This window comes from Coloeus monedula (genome assembly GCF_965178545.1).
Source record: "Coloeus monedula genome assembly, chromosome: 3".
NCBI classification, from domain to species: domain Eukaryota; kingdom Metazoa; phylum Chordata; class Aves; order Passeriformes; family Corvidae; genus Coloeus; species Coloeus monedula.
The window spans coordinates 86,458,908-86,485,735 of NC_138783.1; the positions used below are offsets into that span (position 1 = coordinate 86,458,908).

The 26,828-nt window shown below is 36.7% G+C and overlaps 1 protein-coding gene across 4 annotated transcripts in view; it reads left to right on the forward strand.

Annotated features, from left to right (window-relative positions):
- The window catches only part of HERC2 (HECT and RLD domain containing E3 ubiquitin protein ligase 2), a 104,919-nt gene that overhangs the window by 25,880 nt on the left and 52,211 nt on the right, over positions 1–26,828 (forward strand). For 3 of the 4 annotated variants that reach the window (XM_082278858.1, XM_082278859.1, XM_082278861.1), the window contains 34 exons: positions 1,609–1,828; positions 3,465–3,565; positions 4,298–4,454; positions 5,259–5,369; positions 5,693–5,864; positions 6,446–6,619; positions 7,238–7,426; positions 8,032–8,183; positions 8,998–9,155; positions 9,602–9,715; positions 11,066–11,317; positions 12,224–12,417; positions 12,949–13,149; positions 13,776–14,004; positions 14,079–14,203; positions 14,600–14,778; positions 15,704–15,888; positions 16,267–16,422; positions 16,683–16,868; positions 17,692–17,862; positions 17,969–18,072; positions 18,183–18,333; positions 18,945–19,159; positions 20,037–20,169; positions 20,266–20,393; positions 20,515–20,710; positions 21,313–21,449; positions 21,945–22,118; positions 22,210–22,346; positions 22,436–22,587; positions 23,001–23,192; positions 24,031–24,218; positions 25,796–25,988; positions 26,581–26,763. In XM_082278858.1, coding sequence (XP_082134984.1) covers positions 1,609–1,828; positions 3,465–3,565; positions 4,298–4,454; positions 5,259–5,369; positions 5,693–5,864; positions 6,446–6,619; positions 7,238–7,426; positions 8,032–8,183; positions 8,998–9,155; positions 9,602–9,715; positions 11,066–11,317; positions 12,224–12,417; positions 12,949–13,149; positions 13,776–14,004; positions 14,079–14,203; positions 14,600–14,778; positions 15,704–15,888; positions 16,267–16,422; positions 16,683–16,868; positions 17,692–17,862; positions 17,969–18,072; positions 18,183–18,333; positions 18,945–19,159; positions 20,037–20,169; positions 20,266–20,393; positions 20,515–20,710; positions 21,313–21,449; positions 21,945–22,118; positions 22,210–22,346; positions 22,436–22,587; positions 23,001–23,192; positions 24,031–24,218; positions 25,796–25,988; positions 26,581–26,763 — 5,709 coding nt within the window. The remainder of the gene's footprint in view (positions 1–1,608; positions 1,829–3,464; positions 3,566–4,297; positions 4,455–5,258; positions 5,370–5,692; positions 5,865–6,445; positions 6,620–7,237; positions 7,427–8,031; positions 8,184–8,997; positions 9,156–9,601; positions 9,716–11,065; positions 11,318–12,223; positions 12,418–12,948; positions 13,150–13,775; positions 14,005–14,078; positions 14,204–14,599; positions 14,779–15,703; positions 15,889–16,266; positions 16,423–16,682; positions 16,869–17,691; positions 17,863–17,968; positions 18,073–18,182; positions 18,334–18,944; positions 19,160–20,036; positions 20,170–20,265; positions 20,394–20,514; positions 20,711–21,312; positions 21,450–21,944; positions 22,119–22,209; positions 22,347–22,435; positions 22,588–23,000; positions 23,193–24,030; positions 24,219–25,795; positions 25,989–26,580; positions 26,764–26,828) is intronic. The other variant, XM_082278860.1, reaches the window with a different exon arrangement.

Sequence of the window (26,828 nt, forward strand, 5' to 3'; positions counted from 1 at the left end):
TTGTGGTACTCTGAAGTATGCGCTGCTAGATGGTTTTTTTTTTGTGTGTTTTTGCTCTGTGCTACAGAGTTCTTTGGGAAATTTTGTAGAGCTAAAATTAAGGATGGTGTGGCTTTTTGTCAGATTTCTTGTTGGTTTTGCCAGATTTCTTGTAGTTTAAGTCAGCATGTGTAATTGCTGCTATTGCTTTCATCTAGACTGCAAGGAACGCTTTTTAATCTAGTCTTTCTTGTTGAAAAAATAAGTCCCTCATAGTCAGGTGGAAAGATGTGAATTGCCTCAGGAAAAGGAATCTAGCACATTATGAAATGGTGAAATGTGAGTAGCAATGTTGAAAACAGCCTGGGGTGATGGCTGACAGCAAACCTTAAGTGACTGTGCAACGTGATCCAGTGGCAGAGACGGTTGCTTGAATTCTTTCCTGGGTACACAAAGATGCGTTGCAAAGTGGGGACAAAACTTTGAAATACTTTTTACAGTTACAGCTGCAAAAAAGGTTTTATACCTCCTTAGATAAAATTTTTGACCATAGAGACTACCATAAATGTGTCTAAATTTCTAGTTTGGAGGCACTTGTTCCAAGAAATATGTTGGTTTTGTGTTGGTTTTGTATAGTTTTGGGGTTGTTTTGTTTTGGTTTTTTTTGAAGTGTCTTCTCACAAGCTGTTTCTTACATATATGCAGACATGTTTTTTTCATACTCCTTAGTCAGGTGTCATTTAAAACAAAGGTACTCTGTGTAGCTGCCAGGCAAGCTGTGGTTGGCTTAGGGACAAGTATAGTAATGCAGTGCAAAGCAGAGTGGGGTGGCTCAGTGATCAGACTGTTAATGAAGGGACAGAAAAGAACTCCTTTAGGAATGTACTTTGTTGATATTTGTCCTAGGAATTAAAGCTACAGAGTATATAAAAATACAGTTTCCAAATTTTTGTTTTAGAGTGGTTTTGTGTTGTTGTTTTTAACACTGTACTTTACCGTCTGTTATTAGATTACTAGGACTTTGGGCTGGTGCATCCTTACTCCGGTGAAAGAAAGGGAAAGTTAATATTCTAGCACTGGTACATAAGTCAGATGTTTTATTTGCTAATAGTACTTGAAAGCATCTTAAATTTCTGACATTATTTGTTTCAGAAGCGTAGCAGGTCTTTGCAGTGATCCTAGAGCTTCTGAGAGTAGTTTTATGACTTCTGAGAAACTTAAGATAATGTGTATTGGGTGCAAAATGAAAGCATATTCTTGTAGGGACTTGCAAGGGACTTGCCTGCACTTAAGAGAAGTCAGACTCTGAGGTTGGATGATGATAAGAATTTGCTGTCTAACTTGTTTTTTTGGAGTGCATAAATATTTTCTATGATGTTTTAATTTCAGACATGAAATATGAAGGTTTAGATATGTTTAGACAAAAGCAGTTTTGATGATAACCTTTGTCTAAACACCTGTTTGATTGTATTTATGTTGTACCGTGTGCATTCAGTATAGAAACAGGGAGTTTCACAGGGGGTTCAGACTTCTGGTCAGTTTACGGTTTTCAAGTGGTCTTTATTTTTCTTGGTACTGATTATAACAAAGATGAATGCCCATAAAATGATATTTGTCTCTGATTCTCAGATGTGAATGAATTGAAGGAGTGCCTTCATGTACTAGTGAAGGAACAGCAAGCTCTGGCCACACAAACTGCAACAACAGCTCTTTCAGCTATGAGGCTAAAGCAGAGGCTGGTTATCCTGGAACGATACTTCATTGCTTTGAACAGAGCAGTTCTTCAGGAGAACGTCAAAGTAAAGTGGAAAAGCAGTAGCGTTCCTCTGCCTGCTGTGGATAAGAAAAGGTAGTAACACTTCCATGAACAAGCTAATCCATTAGAAAAGTCATAGAAAGGTTATCAACCTGTCTGTGAGAGCTTAATGTGATTTATTCCTCCTTGTGAAACATTAACGGTAAAGAAACTTCTTATTTCTTAAGATGGCTTTACCATATTAAGTGGTGTTATCTGCCATCAGTCCTCCTCCTTGCCTGGTGCTTTCTTACAGTGTCTCTGTACTAGTAGGTTTTTATTGTAGTACATTGCTGTAGATATTAAACTTTGAGCTATAAGTATGCATTTATTGAAGTATTTCTTTTGTTCTACTCAGCTAGAAAGTATGGGGAAGTCTATTTCAGAAATGGTGCTAATGGAAATTACATAATTTCAATAACATTAATGTATTTTTGTCAATAGTTGCTCAGTTAAAGCACATAAATTAAAAAATACAAATACATAAAAGCAGAACACAGAACCTTGGCTTGGGTGAGAAATGATGTAATTGTGCATTTTATAGGGAACTATTTCAAGAGAAGGAACTGAACAAGGAATTATCTGATTACTCTTCATGTCTGGATAGCTATCTAGACCTAAAAATAGAAAAATCGATTAGATAAGGCTTTAAAGAAAGTGTTCAGTAGCTGTCTGACAGAGCAAGCAATCTGGCTTGGGAAATTTTTGTTAGGTTGTCTCTAGCTTCAGATATGAAAAGAAAATGTAAGTAAGATATCACAACTAGTTATTATGGAATTGGAGTTCTGACAAGGGTGTCTTTCTTTGAATAGACTGTTCTCTTGAATTTTTTTTTCAATTCTGATTAAAAAGAGCACTGATATCTTTAAGTTATCAGATTGCTAAAAATGCAAGTATAATTTCTTGAAAAAGTCCTAAGCAGTTCACTTTCTTTGTAATCTCACAACATACCAAAATAGACTTGGTGGTTCAGTGTTGGAAGCAGTAGGGCATCTCCTGTTGCTGACTACAAAGGGGAGCTTACTTAAAATAGTGTGATTGTCTGCATGAAAAGAGAAGTTAACAGAAATGAATGTGAGTCCAGTGAATATTGCCAAAAGTTGAAGCTGTCTGTCTTCCTTAACCACACAAGTACAGAAATTTCATGGAGAGATTTGTAGCATTGACACTTGAATAGAAAGATAAGAAGTGAAAAAATGGGTGGAATTAATTATCAATAATTAAAGATTAATTTTAAAAAGTCTGTAAGCTTAGTTTATGCAGTCCAAACTAGCTAAAAATACAGACTTCCCGAGTAAATAATTAGTACATGAATTACCTTATGTTTGCGTATCTTTAGTAAAGCATCATAATTTTGCTTTGAGTAACTATGGGCATTTTTTTGGTGGCAGTCTATTATGCCAGTCTGGTTTATATTTTTCTCTGTGAAGCTTTTTGATATTGGACGTTGAATTGGTTCTTTGAAGTGGTTGAAGTTGAACTTTGGTTGCTGATGTTTTGATGTTGTTCACCTTGTTTCTCAAGATACAGTTATGCTTCTTTACAAATAAAAATTGTGTAATTGTATATGCATGCATATGGCTAAATTATAAAATTGTTGAGTATGTAAGTTATACAAAATAAGTGTAGCATAAATATATATTATTATTCTATAGAGTTATTGAAACTATTCGTACATAATTTTTTTTAGCTCAAGACCTGTAGGCAAAGGTGTAGAAGGACTTGCACGCGTTGGATCCCGAGCAGCACTTTCATTTGCATTTGCTTTCCTTCGTAGAGCCTGGAGGTCAGGTAGGTCTGCTCTTGAGCATATTGAATATATTTTTCATTTGAAGCCAGTTGACTCATTAAAGCCTGTGTGTGTGTTAAATATTTGCATAGAACTGTAAGTTTATGAATGATAGGTTTGCATAATTGCATTTATGTGATACTGTACCCAACAATGTTGTTGCTGATCAAAGCCACCCAAGCCAGTATCAATGTTATGTTTTTCTGGGATGTTTTATGCTTGGGAAGGTAAGTTGGGATTTCATGAAAAGCATGTATTTTTAATGCTCGATTTCAGAAAAGTTGGATTTATTCTTCAGACAAGGTCAAGCCACTGTATTATTGCATGATAGTAGCAGCTTAGAAAAAGTTTTGAGTGTGAAGCTTGTGTTTAGTTTGTGTACTTGTCAGCAGTTGTCAAATTGCAGAGGTTGGCAGAGGTCTCAGTCTGCACTGTTTGGTCAGATGGCAGGTGTGGGCTTACTCTGTCCAGCCAGCCCTAGTTCACCTCTTTTCTCAGTGGCTGCATAGTGGAATGAGCTGGTTTGGGTTTTCACCTTTCTGAATTTTATTTTTTTTTTGGTGAAGATTTCTTCAGAATGCTGTGGTCAAATATTCATGTGAAAATTGAGAACTTTGTCTGTAGGAAGTAACTTGTATCTTGTGTTGAAAAAAAGCTCCGCAAAATGTTGTGTACAACAATTTCTCCAACTTTTGTAAAGATGGGAATTTAACTGCTCTTGCTGTGTTCCTTAGGTGAAGATGCAGACTTGTGCAGTGAATTGTTACAGGAATCACTTGATGCACTGCGAGCTCTACCAGAGGCATCCCTTTTTGATGAAGGGACTGTATCTTCTGTGTGGCTGGAAGTGGTAGAAAGAGCTACTAAATTCCTAAGGTCTGTTGTGACTGGGTAAGTTTCTTTTTTTCAGCTCTTAAATGGCAAGCTTGCATCTCTCAGAAGCCCGTGGTATAAACATAATGATTTATAGAATATTGGAAAGATTTCCTTCCTTTTCTAATGTTGTTATACAAGCAAGCAAAAAATTAATGAACTATTGAAATGATGCTCTTTAAATATGATTTAATGATTTTAGCTGCTTAAGAAAAATCTGAATTGGAATATCCTCAATCACTGCATGAAGACTTACCCAAAAAATTGTGTTTTACTAATGTAAAAGTAATTAATAATAATAATATTACCAAAGCAGAAGAATGCTTTGGTAGTATTGTATATGTGCACTCTTAATTAAGTACAGTAAAATAATACAGATTTCTGTGCATGCGGGAAAATACACTAACACTGGACTTGGAACAGTCCCCTGCTCTTCACTGTTATTTAAGTAGGCTTCAGGTTACCTTTTTACAGTAGTTACTAGAAATTCTTTTCAATACTGGAACTACATCCTTAAGGTGAATATCATAAAACATAAAAAACATACTTGAATTTCACATATAAGAATATGTGTTTCATATTCTTAGCAAGTTTAATAGAACTGTTGATAGATAGCAGAACTTGGGGCATATTTAAAGCCTAGCTGTTACTCTAAAACTTGATCCAGTTTGGAATGTGTGGGCTTTTCTTCTCAGCTGTTTTCCTCACCACTTCAGTATTTTTCTGTAAGTTTAGTGGTTCTTGGGGTGCTGTAGATGCTTTTGATAAGCAATTATGTATTATTTTCTATTAGTTAATGTATACTGTTTGACTTTTAAATAGAGATGTGCATGGAGCTCCCAGTACCAAGGGGCCAGGAAACATTCCTTTGCAAGACCAACACTTGGCACTTGCCATATTGCTTGAACTGGCAGTGCAGAGGGGTACACTAAGGTGAGAAGCATGAACACTCTGATTTTTAACCATCGCTGTCTGTTGGAATGGGCTGGCAGTGTTCAGTTTTCATGGATTTGGGTTTAATGTAATAATTGTGGTTCAAAGCATATGGACCTTTTCACTAAAGCAGTGGTGATTGATACCTAATACTATCTAGATTGCAAAATCCATTTTTTATATTTTGCTAATCTGTTTAAAACACAAAGCCCTGACATCTGATTTTGCTAAACTTCCAAATGTAGAAAGGGAATTGTATGGATAACGTAACCCAGTGTTTCTAGGGATGCTTATTAATAGAAAATGTTGATTCCCTCTTGCAGCCAAATGTTGTCTGCAGTTATGTTGCTGCTTCAACTTTGGGATAACGGGACGAGGGAAACAGACAATGAGCGATCTGCACAGGGAACAAGTGCACCCCTTCTACCTTTGCTACAAAGATTTCAGAGTATAATATGTAATAAAGACATGCCCAATACTGAGGAAGAGATTCAGGTACTTATTCTTGGGTTATTTGATAGGGGCATTATGCTGGAATCAAATTTCATTTGCCTGGCTAAAATAATCGTAAAATTATCCAAACAAAACCGGGAGTGGTGTTTTCCATGTAAAATCTATGTACACCACGGTTGTTTGGTTTTCATGTGAACATTTGAGTTAGTTGAGGTAGGGGAAAGAATGTCACAGCATGGTTAGAGGTAAGCATTGTTTCACAGTTAATTCTGTTGGGATAATGAAGTTAGATGTGGCTAAGTAAGTTTTCTGCATATTTGGATTGTTTTTATTCTGTGTTTAAAATTAATTGAAATATAACTCTTAGTGACTATTAAAGAGGTTGATAAAACATAATAAATCAATTTTATCGTGCTTGTAACTTTGTTATATACACTGACTATTTTCTCAACATGCATGTTTCAGATTTTTCTCTGATGTAAAAAGAGGATGTGCAGAGTTAATTCATTATCTGCACAAGTGTAAGAGAAAGTCATCTTGTCTAAACTTTATTGTGTGTCTCTATGTGTAGTCTCATAGATACACCTTGAATGCTTTCCTGACTCCTCTTTTCTCTTTTCCAGCTTCTGACTTACCCTCTAAGTCCAAATGAAAGTTTTCTGAGGTATCTGACTTTGCCACAGGACAATGAGCTGGCGATTGATCTGAGACAAACAGCTGTGGTGATCATGGCCCATTTAGACCGCCTTGCCACCCCATGTATGCCTCCACAGTGTAGCTCTCCTACATCTCATAAGGTAATTGTTTGCAATATCAAATACAGTAGGATGTTTTCCCTGAAAGCATAACTGAATTTCAGAATGCAAGGAAAACAGCTCTTAAGATTCTTCAAATTCCTTTCTGATTTTCACAACATAACCTTGAGTTCTGAAATTTGTCTTACATGGGTAACTTTTATTACATCAGCCCTTTTTCAGTCGGCCTTGGAGTGCAATTTTATGGTTTATGAACCATTCTGTGTTACCACACTATGGCTAATTCTGCCATATTTTGAGCTGTTCCTTGTGTTTCTCAGAGTAAATTCGCAAGACTAGACTTTACAAATGTTGGGGGTCTGACGTACTAAAAAAATAAAGAAAAAAGTAAATGCCAACTTTCCAAGTTGAAGAATCTCTGAATCTCTTACAGTAGATATTTATAGCTCATTTAATACCAGACTGACCTGAATATGATGCATGCAAGTCCTTCTTTTTGGTATCTTCCAGTTAGGTAGGTTTTATTGACTATTGGCACGAATGACAGTCTCAGATGTGAATATATTTGGCATAAAAGGGTTTAAAACATAATTTGCTCTGTGGATTTTATTAAGTTGTGTATTTCAAAATTTGGTACTTACAGAATTTCTTTTTTCCTAGGGGTCACTGCAAGAGGTCATTGCTTGGGGATTAATAGGTTGGAAATATTATGCTAATGTGAGCGGTCCAATTCAATGTGAAGGACTGGCCAACCTTGGTGTTGTACAGGTTGCTTGTGCAGAGAAACGTTTTCTGATATTATCTAGAAATGGAAGAGTTTATACACAAGCATATAACAGCGATACTCTGGTGAGAGTTTTTTACATGTTTTTAAAAATCTGTTCTGTATTACTTCATAAATCTGCTCTTCTAAATATTTATAATTCCTTAGGAGAGTAGTTGGAGATGTGCTGATTTCTGTGAGCTTTCTGTACTGTTGTATTTGAACCTTCAGAAATAGTGGGTTTTGTCTCTTGTGTTGATCTGATGAAATGCATGTGGATTCTATAATTTCTATCAGGCTAGAGGTTATGGATACAATTATAATTGCTTTTATTGGTATGCTGGCCTTGATAGCTTCCAAAATTGGCAGATATGAAATGGATTTTACTTTCGCGATATAACTGTGTTCAAGCTGCGTAGTTTCTCAAAAAAATACACTGTAACAGAAGCCTTTGTCACTCAGGTAGCCTGTAAAGATAAACACCATTTTCATATGCACTGAAGACCTATGAGTATGGGAACAAATAACTTCAAAGCATTGCTTTTGTCATATTTGACCGTTTTTTTTCTTCATGCCTCATTAATTTGAGAGCAAAGTTTTGATAAAACTGGAAATAGGAAAACTGTATCTAGTTATGTGATGGAAAATATCAGCAGTTTTTGCAAGCATGTTGCTTTTGTTTCATTTGCAGGGACCACAGCTGGTGCAGAGTCTAGCTTCCAGAAATATTGTGAAGATAGCAGCACATTCAGATGGGCACCACTATCTGGCTTTGTCAGCAAATGGTGAAGTTTTCTCTTGGGGTTGTGGAGATGGTGGAAGACTAGGTCATGGGGATACAGTGTATGTATTAAAAATAATCATAACATTTATTTGCAAGTGTTCTGAATTCATTGTAAAAATTATTTTGTTGTGTATATAAGCAATGTTCAGCATTTGACATTTGGCTCTGTTACTGAACAGAGGTTGCATTCTCCCTGTGTGTTTTCTCTGTCTGGAATATTCCCAGCTCTCTGTTAATGCTGCTTTCTGAAATACTTGTAGGTAGAGGGTGTATCAGTGAGCACTGTAAGTAGGCCTTTTATTATGGTTTTATGAATCCAGAACACATTTTCTCTGTAGTGTTGAGTCACATGTTGGAGCGGGGTCATAATTTTTTATGCAGTCATGTTATACATTATTCCATTTTTCCCGTACATTATTGTCCTGCTTTTGTGTAGAAGCAGTCTTCTACAACAGTACTGCATAGGGGGTGTACATCAATACATTTTAGAGATTTTAAGTGTCTTCCCCCAGTACAGAATTCCCTCTGAAGTAAAAGAGAGACTACACAGGGGTTATCAGTGTCATGAAATTAATTGTTCAGATACAGTAATTAAAGGTAGAATTTTTAACAACAGACAAATTTTTTTTAAAACATTGCATGAACTAAGTTGGAAACAGAAGTTGCAGTTGTTAGATACTCCTTCAGTGGTTTCTATGTTGTTGAACAATTTGAACTTGATTTTGGCTTGTAGCTCTATTTATATTTTGTTACTTCAGACTGATAATAAGGCTTGCAGGTAGAATTGCAGCAATTATGATGAGCATGTCACACCTTTTATCAACTACTCATCAAATCACCTTTTGTGAAATATGTCACCTTCTCTTTAAATAGCCCTCTGGAGGAACCGAAGATGATATCTGCTTTATCTGGGAAGCAAGCTGGGAAACATGTGGTTCATATTGCGTGTGGAAGCACCTATAGTGCAGCCATTACTGCTGAGGGGGAGCTGTATACATGGGGACGAGGAAACTATGGCAGGCTTGGTCATGGTGAGTTAGTTGATATCTTCAAATAAGTTATTAAAGAATTGTTTAGTGCCTGTCACAAATGATCTTTCATCCCACCTAAAGCTGATTTGAGAACCTTCTGTGGCTTCATGTGAATTGAAATAATTACGGGAGGGGTTGTCTCAAACCCACTAAATTCCTATGAGTTATCTGGAAGTAAGCAATTGGGTGGAGAAATAAAATCTGCGGTGTTCTCTGTTCCTTTCCTTGTGAAGCTAAGACTATTTCATGGGTTAAATCCTTGTTGGATATCTCAGAAACCCTATGGGAGCTTAGTCATGACACTCAAATCTAAAAACAAAACTAACCAGCACTGACCTACACCCACATAGCAAAACATCCAAAAGCAAACAAGCAAAAAAAACCAAACAAAAGAACCTGTCAGGCCTTCTGGGCTTTTCTTCTCACAGAACTACTTTGTTTTGAAGGTTCCAGTGAAGATCAGACCATCCCAATGCTGGTCACGGGGCTGAAAGGACTCAAAGTTATTGATGTGTCGTGTGGGAGTGGAGATGCTCAGACTCTTGCAGTTACTGAAAATGGTTAGTAGTAAACAAAACTTAAAAGTTTTAAGTAAGCTTACCTTCCCTTCCTTTTACTCTGAAGATGTTTATACTGCAGATATGCTTATTTCTAGTGGCTTGAATTCTGTAAGAATTTGAAGCTGAAATTCCTTCTGGGGAATTAAATATGTACATTTATACATTTTGCATATAATATTGCAGAGGTGTTTCCATGCATAGATATGCAGTATGTTCCTTATGAATATGCAAATATATTGATTTATGGTGTATATATTTCATGTAAGTTTGTAATGGACACACAAAATAATACATATATGTGCATGTGTCTAAATTTTATTCATTACTGTATAAGTGCAAATATCTCATGTTGTCACAAGAGCCAGAATTCAGAGTAGGAGAGCTGTCTCTGTTAACCCTTTGGAACTGTCAAAGAGAAACTGCATGGAAGTTCATCTTTCCAACGTCTCTGACCAAGGTGCCTAGGATGAGATAGATTCAAAACCTGCATTTCATTGTGTGAGGTTAAGCCCTAAAGTCATCTCTTAGAAAGCAGATAGTTCTTGGAAGCTAATTGTTCCTTTGAAATACGGCTGGTTAATATGATGTGCATTATTTAAAAACAAATGTTTGCTCATGCAGGAAATGGAAACCCAGATTTTATCCATTTTTTTTTTTTCTCTTGGTCTCTGCCTTGCATGCTTCCATTGCTTATCAGAGTACTTAGGGACTAGCTTATGCAAGCAGGGAACACAAATGCATCGGAATGTAAAGCAAAACTTTCTGTTTGTACATGCATGGGTTTATCATTCTTGAACTATAATTTTATTTACTGCAGATGCAGAATGACTTGGCTGTTTCTAAGTTCCTACATCAGGACTTAGATTTAGTAGTGTATTTCAAAAGAACATGATAGATGTGGTGATTTAATTTCATTTTGAGAAATGCTTGAATGATATAAACTGAAAATTGAAATAGGCTTCACAGGCAGTTTGGCCATTTGATGTGGAAAACATTTTGTAAGTTCTTATAAATAATAAAAGAAACCAGTTTTTAATTTTCTTGATTTACAGTAAATCCTGTGCTTCATATATTTTTAAGAAGGACTTTCCATACACTAACAGATTTTCAGGGCGTGTTCTATGTTGCACTTATGTTCAGTTTTGTCAGCATGAAAGCTTTTCAAATATTATTCTTTCTTATTGTCACAAACAATTAGTAATTAATTTGGAACTACTTTTCTTAAAATAAAATTTAAAATTTGTGCTTGTTATAGAATCTCGGGTTTTTAAGAACTTACTTGTTAAAACAGATGAGTTAATTACATGAAAAAGCAGTGCAATTATTCTTTTTCTTTCTCCTGATGTAAAGGCCAGGTGTGGTCTTGGGGTGATGGAGACTATGGAAAACTGGGAAGAGGAGGCAGTGATGGTTGCAAAACTCCCAAGCTGATAGAAAAACTTCAAGATCTGGACGTTGTGAAAGTACGCTGTGGGAGTCAGTTTTCTATTGCTTTAACCAAAGATGGCCAGGTCTACACCTGGGGAAAAGGCGACAATCAGAGACTTGGGCATGGGACGGAAGAGCATGTTCGATATCCCAAACTGCTGGAAGGCTTGAAAGGTAATTATCAGAGCTGGAAATATTCCAAAGTTCCTTTTACTGCTGTTGGAGTTTTTTATGGGACACAAATGAACTCAACTTTAAGAGTGATGATACCATGTACTGTGTCATATTTTATGCTGGTAGCACTGAAAAAGGTAATAATGTGCATTTCCTGTCACTTCTGCATTTATACCTACAAGATTTTAGCAGACTTAAAGACACTATGTTATGACTGCTTTAAATGCTGCATGTCTTGTGTTCTCATTATTCTTATTGCTTTTCTTTTATTAGGTCCACAGAAATGCTTATTTAAAGCATGTATGTTTGCATTGTCATGCAAATAAGTATATATAAAATATATTATTAGATTAAGGCAGGTGAATGGAATAAATGAAAATAACAGACAACAAATAGTGTCATTAAAGTTGTGTTTGCCTTTTGACTAGTTCATAACAGAGTGAAAATTACATCTTCCATTTGTGAGAAACCTGAGGTTCTGTAGGAGAAGATGAGGAAGAAACATTTTTTATTGCTCTGTCTTTCCTTTAAATTATTATTCATATATGTTGAATGATCTAAATGAGAACAACTACTGAGCTAATGACTACAAATAACTTTACAGTCTCTCATCATAGATGGGGAGATCTTTTAAAAAATCTTTCCCAAAAAGGTTTCTATGTAGAAGGGACACAAAGTAGAAGATTTTTTTTAACTTGTAAACTTTCATACTTACCTGTCTCTTGGTTTTTGCTTTGCTGTACTCTTCCAAGCCACTACTGAGGCAAAAATGAGACTCTATGACATCCATAATATGTTCCTAGTTAAGCGTGGTTGTAATTAGCATGGTTTTCCTTATCTCTGCTATTTTTCTGTCAATGATTGTAATATCCAAGTTATATTTTCCATATCTAACTTTCCTATCAGGGAAGAAAGTGATAGATGTGGCAGCTGGATCTACCCATTGTTTAGCACTGACTGAAGATAGTGAAGTGCACAGCTGGGGAAGCAATGATCAGTGTCAGCATTTTGATACTTTGCGTATCACTAAACCAGAGCCCGCAGCTCTCCCGGGATTAGACACAAAGCATATTGTTGGAATTGCTTGTGGACCTGCTCAGGTAGGTTTTATTTTTGAATGATTTGTTTTTTACCTTTCACTGAGGTTAGTTCTGTATTCTAGTTCTGGTCCTTCTTTCTGTGCTTGCATGACGTTTTGTATTCTTATTCTGAGTAAATGAAGGCTTTGGAAAAAAAAAAAAAGTCTTGTGCAGTTGTTCTGCTGAAAAGGGGTGATTAGCTTTCCCTCTCTTGGATATTCTGAGAAGTAGCTATTTACTTGTTTTGTTTTGTGTGGTACAGCAATGGAGGAGTTGTCAGCATGTTGTTTCCTGGGGCACAAATAGTAAGGTATCTGGACTGGGTATGACAACACACTGGAAAATGTGATGGGAGAGTTCTGGATCCGTAGGGTTTTATGTATGTTTACAAGGATGCAAGTAGAGCATTCTCTTCCACGGTTGTGCTGGTATTATTTCCACATGAACTATTGCTGTTTGAGGGCAGATTTAGCTTTACACTCCTATCTGTAATCAGTGTCATATTTAGAAAATAACTGACTGTGGAACTTTGTGTATTGTTTCCATTTATAGAGTTTTGCTTGGTCATCGTGTTCAGAATGGTCAGTAGGCTTGCGGGTACCTTTTGTGGTGGATGTTTGCCCTATGACATTTGAGCAGCTGGATCTGTTACTGAGACAAGTAACTGAGGGAATGGATGGATCCTCTGACTGGCCCCCCCCTCAGGAAAAGGAGTGTATGGCTGTGGCAACATTAAACCTTTTAAGACTTCAGGTACCTCCGATTTCCTACACTTTGAGCAGTCATTGAGCTGAATGTTTTCACTAAACTGCTTGGATGGAAACAGTAACCTTTAATGTGCCTTAAAACACTTTTATTGGCTTTAGAAAGTGAAAGAACTATACTATCATTTTATAATTTGTCATCTAGTGTTGTTTTTTTTTTTCCTTCTTGGCAGCTTCTGGGTTTCATTAAGAATGAACTATAAAAACAATACCTAAATGGACTAAGCCTTGTATACTCACTCAGATTTTGAGCATTTTTATGGACTTTAAATAGCATTTTTAAAAGTGAATGATCTCTTTAATTGGTGTCTGACAGTCACTGAAAATGTGCTATTTTTTCTAGCGTGATGTAGTGAGGCAGAAACAATATAGGTTATTTTTTAGGTTTACTGCAGAACTTCGGGGCTTATAGCTACCATTTGTAATCTTTGAGTATTGGTTTAAATTCAGTATGTAGGCAAGCCAGAATTTCCCTTTAATTTTACAGATTTGCAGGTAAAAGTTTGTATCTTGGTCACTGAACTTACTCACTTGCTCCAGGATCGACTTCCCCCCCATTCCCACCAAGTTCATACCACTTGTTAATTAAAATTTGCCTTTTCTTTTTTTTTTCAGCTTCATGCTGCCATTAGTCATCAGGTGGATCCAGAATGCCTTGGCTTGGGTTTGGGCAGTATCCTGCTCAACAGCCTGAAGCAGACAGTGGTAACATTGGCAAGCAATGCTGGGGTTCTTAACACAGTGCAGTCGGCGGCTCAGGCGGTGCTGCAGAGCGGCTGGTCTGTGCTGCTGCCGACGGCGGAGGAGCGCGCCAGGGCGCTCTCAGCGCTCCTACCCAGTGCAGGTTGGTCCTCAAAGTGAAGCCTGCTTGTTTAAGCCTCACTTTTTGACTTCATTACTAGCTTCTTCCATTCGTAGTTTCAGGAAATGAAATGAATGTCAGCCCAGGACGTAGATTCATGATTGACCTCTTGGTGGGCAGCTTGATGGCTGATGGAGGCTTAGAGTCTGCACTGAACGCTGCTATTACTGCAGAAATTCAGGTATGGTTCATCAGCTCTGCAGTTCAGGTTCTCCTTGGGGCACTGGATTTGTTGCTTTTATAAACACAGAGTAAATGTGCCTTCAGTTGTGAAGTGTGCAGCGGCAGCTACTGGCATGTGTCCACCATGGTTTTGTGGAATTTCTCTACTCTTTTTTACCTTCACCACCTTCATCCCTCTCTTCGCCTTTCTTTTCGTATTATAATTGTTTATTAAAAAGTGTGCCCATGTGGTTGTTACAGAATATACAATAGACATTTTGTCTGGTAGCAACTGTTTCATTTTTGCCATAGGTAAAAGTAACTTGATCTTGTTACTGTGAATACTTGTTAACAAAATGTTTCATAATCATAGTGGAGGTTTGTGTGTTTTCTTTAACTTCATTTACTTTTTTAGGATATTGAAGCAAAAAAAGAAGCACAGAAAGAAAAAGAAATTGATGAACAAGAGGCAAATGCATCAACACTTCATAGGAGCAGAACTCCATTGGACAAAGACCTTATTAACACTGGAATCTATGAATCTGCAGGAAAACAAAGTTTACCATTAGTTCAGTTAATTCAGCAGTTACTGAGGTAATTGCTTTGAATTTGTCTTTTACTTTTGTAGAGATGTATTTAGATGTTCTGTGAACTAGTCAGCTAAAGGATGGTAGTTTTGGTTAGCAAATAAAGTCTTCTAGCATTTTTAGCTCCTCAGAATTCAAAATATTGAACATTCTCCTAGCTTATCTGTGGTTCTGCTATGTTATGTTTGCTGAGGAGCAATGTTCTATACTTAATTACCCAATTTTAGAAAGACTGCCTTGCTTTTATGGATTTTGATACTTCTCTGGAAGAAGTATCTGAAAGTTTTTGTACCAAATATAGGACAAATGTTTAAAAGACTGTCCTTAAAAAGTGTGAGAATCACCAGAAATTTGTTTAGAACTGAATATTTTGTCCTGTTTATTTAGAATTGTCTCATGGAGACTGTAAGCAGGAAAGAAACCTGAATTTTAAATTCTTAACTGAGAATTGTGAATGCATGACCAATTAGGGTGCTGAGAACAAAGCTGCTTTATATCAGCCAGAGGAGCTACAGGATTACTTAACATATAGCATGTAAAGCAGGAAGTAATTATGAGTTTACCAAGAAATTTATTGCACTTTTTCACTTAATTGTGATGGCAACCATGTAATTTAATCAATAGTGAAACTGTTTTGAGCTATGCAGTGTCATGACTTTCACTGCAGCCTCTCAGTGAAGATTGTCAGATTGTGATTTTTGTCATCACTCGCTACAAAACACAAACTTGAGGTATTTTACAAATCCTGTTAACCAAAATGTAGCCACAAAACCATTGCCTTTTTGAGTTCCACGGTCCAAAGGAGTGGAAGTTCTACATAGAAACTTTGCATATATTTCTGCAAAATTTTGCAAAATCTTAACCCATGAACTGTGGACTGTCTTCATTCTGAGCTCCCCTTAAGTACTCTGTGGTACTTTTATACCACTTAGGAACATCGCTTCACAGACAATAGCCAAACTAAAAGATGTTGCTCGTCGCATTTCTTCCTGCATGGACCAAGAACTTTATAGCAAGGAGAGATCTGCTTCTCTGGACCTGTTGCTCCGTTTTCAGCGTCTGCTTGTTAGCAAACTTTACCCAGCAGATTGTGTTGGCCAAGTCCCTAACACATACAGTAAGTAGTGGTTTTAAAAATAAAAGCAAACAACTTCTGACCCCTCCCCAAGTATTCCTGTAATAACTTCTACAGGATAGCATTTTCTTATTTCAATTTATCTTCTTGTCTCATTTGTCAGCCTATTTGCTGAATTTGTCTGAACAGTGTTTGAAAGTAGTTTATTTACATTGTTTTCTGTAAGTTAATGTTTTTTTTTTTTGTTAGGTAATAGGATCTGGAGAATAAACTTTTCTAAATTTTTAAAACTATGTGATTTCTTAAATTAGTGCTGATATTGAGTGGCATAATTTCAGAATAGTTTGTCAGCTTTCGAAGTCTGTGTCTTAAATATGACTATGTGGTGGTCCTCTGTGCTCTTCCTCTATTTTTATACAGGTCCTGACCTCTTAGGTGTTGGTTCTTTACTGAAGAAATACACTGCTCTTCTGTGCACGCACATTGGTGATATACTTCCTGTGGCAACCAGCATTGCTTGTACTAGTCATAGGCATTTTGCAGAAGTATCTCGTGTTGTGGATGGAGATTTAACGGGTAGGTTTTTACTTGTTGTCCTCCTTTCTTCCCCTTCCACAGAATTTTAAGACATTCTTGAAAGTTCTAAATGTCTACAAAGGAGTCAGTTTAATATTTTGGTTAATGGGAGAGAAGGAGGGAAAATTCAATGAGGAAGACAAGTGCTTTGTACTCAACACTAGTCAAAGGCAGAATATATTAATGGTGATTTACTTCTGCAATGCAATGAATGTAGAACTTGAACTAAATGTGAGTATCTTCTGTGTTTTTTGTTTCAGGCATTCTTCTTCCAGAACTGGTGGTTTCTATAGTGCTACTCCTCAGTAAAAATGCTGGATTAATGCAGGAAGCTGGTGCTATCCCTCTGTTAGCTGGCTTGCTGGAACATCTAGACAGATTTAACCACTTAGCCCCTGGAAAGGAGCGGGATGACAATGAGGATTTAGCATGGCCAGGAATAATGGGTACGTACTTAGTAGCATTTGGACTGCTTTTATAAAGTAGCTGTACAAGAGTGGTGACTGTTCATGAACTACTCTCAGGAGGAGAATTCTACTTCACAGTACAAAGTTTTATTAACCAATTTATATGGCACTATTTATTTCTGTCAGTACGTTCTTAAGGAAGTTAGATATAGAGGTAGGATTAAGCAGAGTACAAATGCAGCTTTTTCAAGAAGTAGTTCACATCATTTCACATTTTGACTGTGAAAAGTTGCAGTGAAAACCTGTGTAGTACATCTAGGCATTTTGTTACTAAACTCTGTCTGTAACACAAAGGATGAGTAATGTGAAAGCTTTGAAATAAGGAATTTTTATTTTCTCAGGGTACTTTGTAATATGAGCTGTGTCTGTGGTCAAAAGAGAAGAGTCTTTTATATTAAAAAAAATCTGAATTAGGATGAAATTAAATATACAGCAAATTCCTTGCAGGCAACTGAGTAATAAAACAAAAGTAATTTGGAGGAAGAAGCGATTAGAGCAGTGATTTGCCAGAAACCTGATTGTTCTGCTCCACCTCCACACAAAACAGCCATATAGCTGGGCAATGCTAGGTGACATTAGAGATCAGTGCATAAAAGAACACAGTATACAGATAATTGAATTGCATAATATGTGGACAGGAACATATTAATAGCCATTATTACTTTTGAGCATGTAAAAAAAAAGCAGCCTTTGAATAGAAGTGAAAAATTTGACTAGTCAACTATTAAAAGAATGTTCAGAAAAAACCCCTTACTTTCTGATATTTTGTTGAAAAATTCTCTTTTCTGTTTTATATGAATAGGTTCATTTTTTACTGGCCAGAGTTGCAGAAATAATGAGGAGGTGACACTTATACGTAAGGCTGATCTAGAGAACCACAACAAAGACGGAGGATTTTGGACAGTGATTGATGGGAAAGTGTATGATATAAAGGACTTTCAAACCCAGTCTTTAACTGGCAGTAGCATACTTGGTGAGAATTTTCATCTGACTTACAGACACAAACTGCTTTTGTTTCAAAACTAGGTGGAATTACCACATTTTTAGATACTGTATTGACTACATCATTCTTTCATTAGCTCAGTTTGCTGGTGAGGACCCAGTTGTTGCTTTGGAAGCTGCTTTGCAATTTGAGGACACACGGGAATCAATGCACGCCTTCTGTGTTGGCCAGTATATAGAGGTAAAAATGTTACTCGTGGGTAAATGTTTTCTAAAGTAAAGCATTACTTTGCTCTTGGAATTCTTGTTGGAGCTCAATTCTAGCTTACAATTGCTGTTTCTTTTGTGCAGCCTGACCAGGAAGTGATTACAACGCCAGATCTCAGTACTTTGTCATCACCTCTGATAGACACAGAGAGGAATTTGGGTCTTCTCCTTGGACTGCATGCTTCCTACCTGGCAATGAGCACACCACTTTCTCCTCTGGAAATTGAATGTGCCAGTAAGCAGGACGTCATTTTGAGCTTTAAAAAGTGATAAATACTTGTCAAAGCATGCAAGAAAAAGACAAAGGATGAATAAATTGCTGAAAATTTAGCACTTTGTTAGTCTTGATCTTCTGCAGGAGTTCTTCATTCTTAACCTTAACTACCACACTCATCAAGATCCCAATAATTTAGCAAGATTTAAATAGGGGTTAGATAATTTTGAGCAGTTGAATTCAGAATTTTGTAATATGCAACATAAAATAGAAGAGAAAACGATGCTACACAGTCTCCTATCTCACCAATTTGTGGTCAGTTGAGTGCCTGGATCATGTGGTATTGGAAGTTTTCTTATTGGGTGTCTTGGTTTGGTCAATAGAAGGTATAATTCAATATTAATAGCAGAAAAATTGCTAAGGCCCCCTGTATCTCTAAACAGATGATGGCTGCCCTGCTACTTAATTGTTTCTCAGTTGCAGAACCCTTTTGTTTTGCCTGTGAAAAAGTTTCAGCAAATGAAAGATTTGCTAAATCTTGTTGAAGCTGTGAATGCATTTTATTACAGGAAATTGAGTCTTGATAGCTTAGTCTTTGATCAGAATACTCACTCATGTTTTCTTTACTTTAGAATGGTTGAAGTCATCGATCTTTTCTGGAGGCTTGCAAACTAGTCAGATTCATTACAGTTACAATGAGGAAAAAGATGAAGACCATTGCAGTTCACCTGGTAACACTACCCCAAATAAATCAAAACTATATGCACATCGATTAACTTTGAGTGACCATTCACAACCCTTTCTCCAAGCTATTGCGGATAATAATATTCAGGATCACACTGTGAAGGTAGGCCCTCAGTAGTTCTGTGCACAAAAAATGTTTCTGAGGGGTGATAGTGGTGGTGAAAATTCTCCACAAGTTATAGCAAAACAATTGAAAAAGTTATTTCAGAATTACTTTTTGTGAAAGGAATGGTTGAGTACTACTGATGGATAAAATGTGTATATTTCACTTGATAGCACAACAGTACATTTTTTCTTTACTATTTTTAGAATTTTTGAGTGGGAGAACTAAAAATTTGAATATTCTTACCAAAAAATTAGTAATGCTTTACTTCTCATGTCAACTTTCAGTAGCATTGAGAGATCCTGCTCACCTCCAGTTGAACTAAGAGAGAGTTTTCCCTGTCAAGCTGCAAATGTATTTTGTTTCAGTATGCTTTTGTCTTAAAGTTCCTTTGGGGCTTGAGGTTCAAGTTTCACGTGATTAGAATTGTGGATGTTCTGAAAAACCCTATGGTTTACATTGATCAGTATCTTCTGTAATATCTTCAGATTTTCCTAGCCCTCTGAGTTCAGCTCCTTTATGAAGAGAATCCCAAATAAGTCTTTGGGAATAGCGATAATGATGAATAATGATTAATGAGAAGACAACTGAAAATTGTGTTAGGTGACCTGACTATCTCATGAAGAGATAAAAGCAGAAGTAGCTTTTTCCTTGAGCCATGTTGCTTTTTGTACAGGAAGAAGGCTGTAGCATATTTGCAGCATTGGGTTGTAGTTGCTGTGTGTTAAATTGCACATACTCCGTGTTGTACCTCAGGAATGTTAGTTCAGATTGTGGAGATTGCTCAGCGTTATTTAAATGCTGCCTGTAGTATTTTGAGTCCTTTCACTGTATTTTAAAACTGAAGTTAAACAGAGGCTATTGTGTGTTTTCTTAGGATTTCTTGTGTCAAATAGAGCGATACTGTAAACAGTGTCACTTAACAACACCAATCACATTCCCTCCTGAGCATCCTGTGGAAGAAGTAGGACGCCTGTTACTATGCTGTCTTCTGAAGCATGAAGATTTGGGTAGGTAGGCGTGTGGTGTGTTTGTTTAGGTCAGTTTAAATTCTGCTATGGATGATTTTGGAAATGCATATTGAAAGATTGTCTTTTTCCATTAAGGTCATGTAGCACTGTCTCTTGTTCATCCTGGTACCCTTGGAGTTGACCAGGTAAAGCACAAAACCTTACCAAAATCTGTAGTGGATGTGTGCCGTGTTGTCTACCAAGCAAAATGCTCACTTATTAAGGTAAGCCCCTTAGCTGCTGATGTTAAGATAATTTTCATTTGAAGTGTTTTGTTAAAAAGCTATATATTGTTCATTTTCTTGTGTATTATACAATAATTTCATCTTTCTATGTCTTTCCTAGACCCATCAGGAACAAGGGCGTTCTTACAAGGAAGTTTGTGCTCCTGTCATTGAGCGCTTGAGATTCTTATTCAATGAACTACGTCCTGCGGTTTGCAATGATCTCTCTATAATGTCCAAGTTTAAACTTCTTAGTTCCTTGCCCCGATGGCGAAGGGTAGCTCAGAAAATTATTAGAGAAAAAAGGAAAAAAAGAGGTAAAGCAGCATTAATGTTGTATTCTCTTTGAAACAATGAAAATCCATCTTATTTCAAGGTTTGCTGCTATTTGACAAGGCTCTCCTTAGATAAAGCATCAAAGCCATTTGCTTTCTGCTGCATTTTCATGAAGTTTTCTAAACCAGTGGTTGCATGTCAGATCCTACAGCAAGAGCTGGAAAACAACAGTGTCAAGGGTAGTTGAGGCATGTTTCTTCGTGTTCCAGTGGATTAAAAATGATCCTTCAGTATTAGACCCTCTGAATTTGTTTTAGTAACACTTCACTGGAAGTGACATCTTTTTAGAAATCATGTTTTATTAAAGTGTAGTCAAAAAATGGTTTAACTGGAAATAAATTAATGTGGTGAACAGACTCTGAAGTGCTTTTCAAGTTTGTCCTTAAAGAGAAAAGGATATTGCTAGTAATACCAGAGTTAATTTGGTAATAGTTGGACATAGAGTTCACCAAGAATACATTTCCATTTTATTACAGACAGTTCTTAAGTATTCTGTGTGCTTAGGTTATCATGCAAACCTAAAAATGTGATGCTGTAAAATCTAATCAGACTGCATGAAAGAATAATACTTTTTTGTTTATAGTGCCAAAAAAATCTGAATCTGCTGATGTAGAGGAATCCAAAATTGGAAATGAAGAGAGTGATTTAGAAGAATCTTGTGTGGTACCTCACAGTCCTGTCCCTATAGATAAAAAGCCCATACCAATCAAATCACCCAAGGTAAGTTATCAGATTTTGAATCAACCTTGTGAATAAAAATAACAAGAGAAAAAAGTATGAGTTAAAGCATTATTGCAGTAGCTTGACATTTAATGTTCTGATAATGGTGTTTGGGAAGTGTAATTAAGTGTGACATGTTGTTTCAGTGAAGCCTGGTATAATTTTAAAAAATAAGCTTGTACTATGCATTTAGCATATGTAAAGATACCTTTTCTGATTTTTAAATTATTGATAATCTTAGATAAAGCTTCAAAATAAAATGTTATGATGGGTTACTTCCTCTTTCTTTGATCATTAACGCATTTGAAATTTTATGTAGCAATAGTAAAAAAGATGAGTTAAAAAATACTAAACTCTTTTCTGACTTTGAAAAGGTTTTTATTTCCACCCCCCTAGTGTTTTAAATTTGGAAATTGTTTTGCATGAAATAACTTATATTTTCAATAATTTAAAATTGTTTAAAAAGTTTTAACATGCTACCTTCTTCTTTTGCAGGATAAGTGGCAGCCAATTTTGAGTACAGTTACAGGTGTCCACAAATACAAATGGCTGAAGCAAAATGTTCAGGGCTTGTATCCACAGTCTGCCCTCCTTAACACCATTGTTGAATTTGCACTTAAAGAAGAGCCGGTGGATGTAGAAAAAATGAGAAAATGTTTATTAAAACAGGTAAAATGAATGGAAATGGGACCTTTACATAATTATGACAATTATTAGCCATTTACATAAGTGTGACAATTTGGTTTTTTGTCTTTGACAGTTGGAAAGAGCAGAAGTTCGTCTGGAGGGAATAGATACTATTCTGAAATTGTCAGCTAAAAATTTTTTGCTCCCATCTGTGCAGTATGCTATGTTCTGTGGATGGCAGAGGCTTATTCCAGAAGGAGCCAATATAGGGTAAAACTTCTTGTTGCTTTTGCTTCCACAATTCTTCAATAAGAAAACAGTACTTACTTTGTTGTTGTTGTTGTTGTTTTTCCCTGAAGGGAGCCTCTTACTGACTGCTTGAAGGATGTCGATCTGATTCCGCCATTTAACAGAATGCTGCTGGAAGTAACTTTTGGAAAGTTGTATGCATGGGCTATTCAGAATGTCCGGAACATCTTGCTAGATGCTAATGCAAAATTTAAAGAACTAGGTGAGTCTCATCTTGTTGCTGTTGTCTGTAGAGAAAACTGTTTTACGTTAATGTTGTTGCTATTTTTTTTAAAGTTCCCAATAATTGGGATGTTGAAATCTGTTCCCTTGTTTTGTATTGAGAATTACTCTGTGTGTCATTCCAGCCTTCCCACCTTGACCCCCTATTAACTTGCTTCTGTGTTTTAGTATGTTGCTGATTTCCCAGCAACAGGTGGTTGATTACTCATTAGTAACATTTTAGCATTAAAATACAAATTAGAATCGGTTTCTTGGAACTTCAGCTTGTAAGTTCTCAGAGCTGAGCAGGGAATAAAAAATATTTTAAACCATCAATCAAACAAATCTGTAACCTCTTCTATTGTAGCTCCCAAATGTCAGCTGACTTTGTTATTTGTATTACAATCGGACTAGGTCTGCAGCCTGTTCCTCTTCAAACAATTACTAATGAGAATCCAGCAGGACCAAGTCTTGGAACTATTCCACAAGCGCGTTTTCTGCTGGTCATGCTGAACATGTTGACGCTGCAGCATGGTGCGAATACCTTGAGCCTGCTCCTCAATTCTGGCATGCTGGCCTTGACACAAACCACACTGCGGCTGATAGGTACAGTTCTTCTTTCTTACTCAGAAGAAAGCATTTGCTTTACAAGTCTCCTGTATTTTTTACCTGTTGGTGTACCCAAATTACAGAATTACTTTGCTGCTTAATGATAATGCTTAATGCTATTTTAGCCCGATACAAAAAACACATCTGTAAGCATGGTTGAGAAGGAAGTTAATTTGATTGCAGCTTTTTTCCAGTCATGATTTTTTTCTATTAAGTGTTTGCTTCAGCCATCCTTTGCTAAAATTTCAATTGATGTGTAGTTTTGGTGGAACTGTTACAAATAAATAAAAAATGGAAAATTTAAAATGAAAACAATAAAAACTGTCTACTCTCTAATCTCCATTTCATTTTTTCTATGTATTAAAAATGTTTTCAGTCTGCATATTTAAGCTTGAAGCTTTCTTTGTTCTGTTATAGGAAGTTCTCTGGTGTGTTTTGCTATGATTCAAATTGCCATGGTTTTTCTCTCTTGGTTTTCTTAGATAATAGCAAACATCTGTTCCTGTAACTTGTGTTTAACTGGAGTGCACACAGAAAGTTTTTCAAAAAAATTCTGTTTGTAGAACCATTTAGCCAATTGAGTCATCATTATTAATGTCTCTTAATTGTCATTTGTTTTTTTATTCAAAATTAAGTATTTCAATTCCTGTGCATTCAAAACCATTACATCCTAGTTTTCTTAAAGGTCATTTGACTTATCACCTGTTCAGTCAGCTTTCCTGTTTCTTACTGCTTTTATATTACAAAGTTTGTGCCTGAAAGTTTACATGTGACAAAGGTACATATCAAAAACTTGTAGTTGGATTTAATTTTTTTCATATTTTTTCCTTGTTAGGACCGAGTTCTGATAATGTTGAAGAAGATATGATTGCCTCTTCTCATGGGGCTTCTGCCACGGTCCTAGAAGAGTCAAGAAAGGAAACTACACCTGTTCAGCTCCCTGTTTCTGGACCAGAGCTGGCAGCCATGATGAAAATTGGTACCAGAGTGGTGAGAGGGGTAGACTGGAAATGGGGTGATCAGGTACGACTTTTCATACAGATTTTGGGTGTGTTATTATCTAAAGTCCCTATTCGGTGGACTGTCTGTGAAGTTTCTGGTCAATCAAGGGAATTTTACATTCCAAAAATGTTGAATTAAGGGTATGGGAATTTAACAGAAAATAAATGTTGCGTTCCAGTCGGTCTTCAGAGATCATAGGGGGGCTGGTTGCAGCTGGGCTTAATTTCTTATTGTAGCCCAGTTTAACATTGTAAGTCTGGTTGAGTTTGGAGGGGAACTTGCACAAGCACAGAAGCACAAATAGTGTGGTTATTTGAAGCACCAGAAAAGCAGGCTCAGGATTGCTGGTGATGAGTGCACTAATTACTGGGTGTTAGTATGTGTTGTGACAGAAAGTATAGTAAGAGATCTAATAGCACTATAGCAGTATACATACACATATATACATACACATATGTATAGGTGTGTATGTAAATTAATACTGCCTGGTGTGCTGTTGGCGTTGCAAAGCTTACATAAAGGCTTCTCTTTGGGAAAAGAAGAGAGATATAGTCTGTGAATAGATCTTGAGCAGACAGAGTTTTCCCCTTCCAGCCATTTCTGCCCCTGAAGCCACTATTTTATACTATAAATTTTGGCCTGTTCCAGTGGGATGGAACAATCATGTTTTAGGTGGGGTTTGGTGACTTTGGCCATATGTGCATTATTACACATCCTATGTTTTCCTTCGTCTGCTTCCTGACGGGTGCCTAAGTTAATATGTTAGTGGGGCTTAATGAGGGTCTTGGTTACCTTTTGTCAGAATTTACAGTTGATGAAAGAGGTGGAATCAACACTTTGGTCCTCCTCCATGTGCTGAGGCAGCAGTAGGGGCTGTCTGATCTTCATCAGAGGGTCTTTGTATGCATTCTTATCTCCTGAATAAACTGGATTTATAACAAGGCTTGTTTTTCACGGTGAAGGGATTGTGGCTGTTGGCTCACACAGAGGCCCAGGTGCCCTTCTGTGCCTCACTGAAACGACATCGGTGCATGAGAGCTCTGCTTCACTCCAGACATCACTCAGTTGTGCTGGAGCCAGGTGCAAGATAAGCAAGAGGCCCAGCTCCTGTTTTTCACAACCAGCTTTATCAATCCTTCACTCTCTTACAGCAATGCTGTGCAATTCTGACTATTTACCACGAAAGACTTGGAGAATTAACATAAAATACATTAATTATTTCTTTAGCTTTATTTTTGGAGATGTTTAAAATTCTCTTTTAGTGAGACTGTGGTAATTTACCATTTAACAGGAAATTGGATAATTCATTTTCTACAATATTATACATTTCCAGTTATGTAGGACATAACTGCTACTTATGTAAGACATAGTAAAAGAGATCTAGCCATGAATGTCTAAATATGTAGCTTACTGGGGTGATTCTTTTGAAATTTGTGAAATGCTCTCTAACTTTATGCTTGATTTTTGAAACATTGTTGAATATTTACTACCTATCATTAGGTTAGCAGCAAAAAAGAGCAGTTGCATTTTTATTTTTTGAACTTTGGGTATGAATTAGTGTTGTTGATTGTGTCACTTGAACCTCTCTCTTCTGTCAGGATGGACCCACACCAGGTTTGGGTCGTGTGATTGGAGAACTGGGAGAAGATGGCTGGATTAGAGTGCAGTGGGACACTGGAAGTACAAACTCTTACAGAATGGGAAAGGAGGGAAAATATGATCTCAAACTAGCTGAGCCACCACCTGCAACGCAGCCCACAACAGAGGATTCAGACACTGAGGATGATTCTGGTAAAAAAAAAAAAAAAAATTCATAAAAGTGGAGGCACAGTTTTAGTTGAATTTTAAAATTGGTATCTTGTAATATAAAACAGTTTCTTTTACAGGAACAAGTGCCTCATCAAAGAAGAGTCATTTAATAGGTGTACAATTCTGACCAGAATCTTTCTTAATACAACTTTAGAATGAGAAAGGAAGATAGACAAGATGGTGTCACATTTGTTGTGTATTCATGGGTCAGAGAAAACAGTATTATTCAGTTGAAATAGTTTCATTTACAGATACCAAGAGGTATACATTTTAACAGGTGTTAATACCACCCTGAAGTGGGATTTTTATATGGCCTAATTATACATTGAGTCCGAGTGCTTCCCTGTTCTTGGCAACAGCTGTGTACTGCTAGAGAAAAACTTGAAAGTATATGTGCAAAATACCTGGTTTATATTTTGCTCTTGGAGTTGGAAATAAGGAATCTTCTTAGTGTCAGGTCATCTCCGAGAAAATATTTTTAACAAATTGTTCACATCATGTTTGTCTCAGAACCTCTGTGAAATAAAATAACTCGGTATTAATGTATTCCTTTGCCTTTTGTGTCTTCCTTCAGAAGGAGAACAAGTTGAAAGGAATCTCCACCCTACTTCCATGATGCTGACAAGTACTGTGAACCTGTTGCAGACACTGTGTCTCTCTGCTGGTGTCCATGCTGAAGTCATGCAAAGTGATGCTACTCGGACTTTGTGTGGTCTACTCCGTATGCTTGTGGAGAGTGGAACAATAGATAAATCAGGTATATTACATAGAAGCAGTCTGACTGAGCTGTGTGCTTCTGTTTTGTGCTTTGTTGTCTTGTGA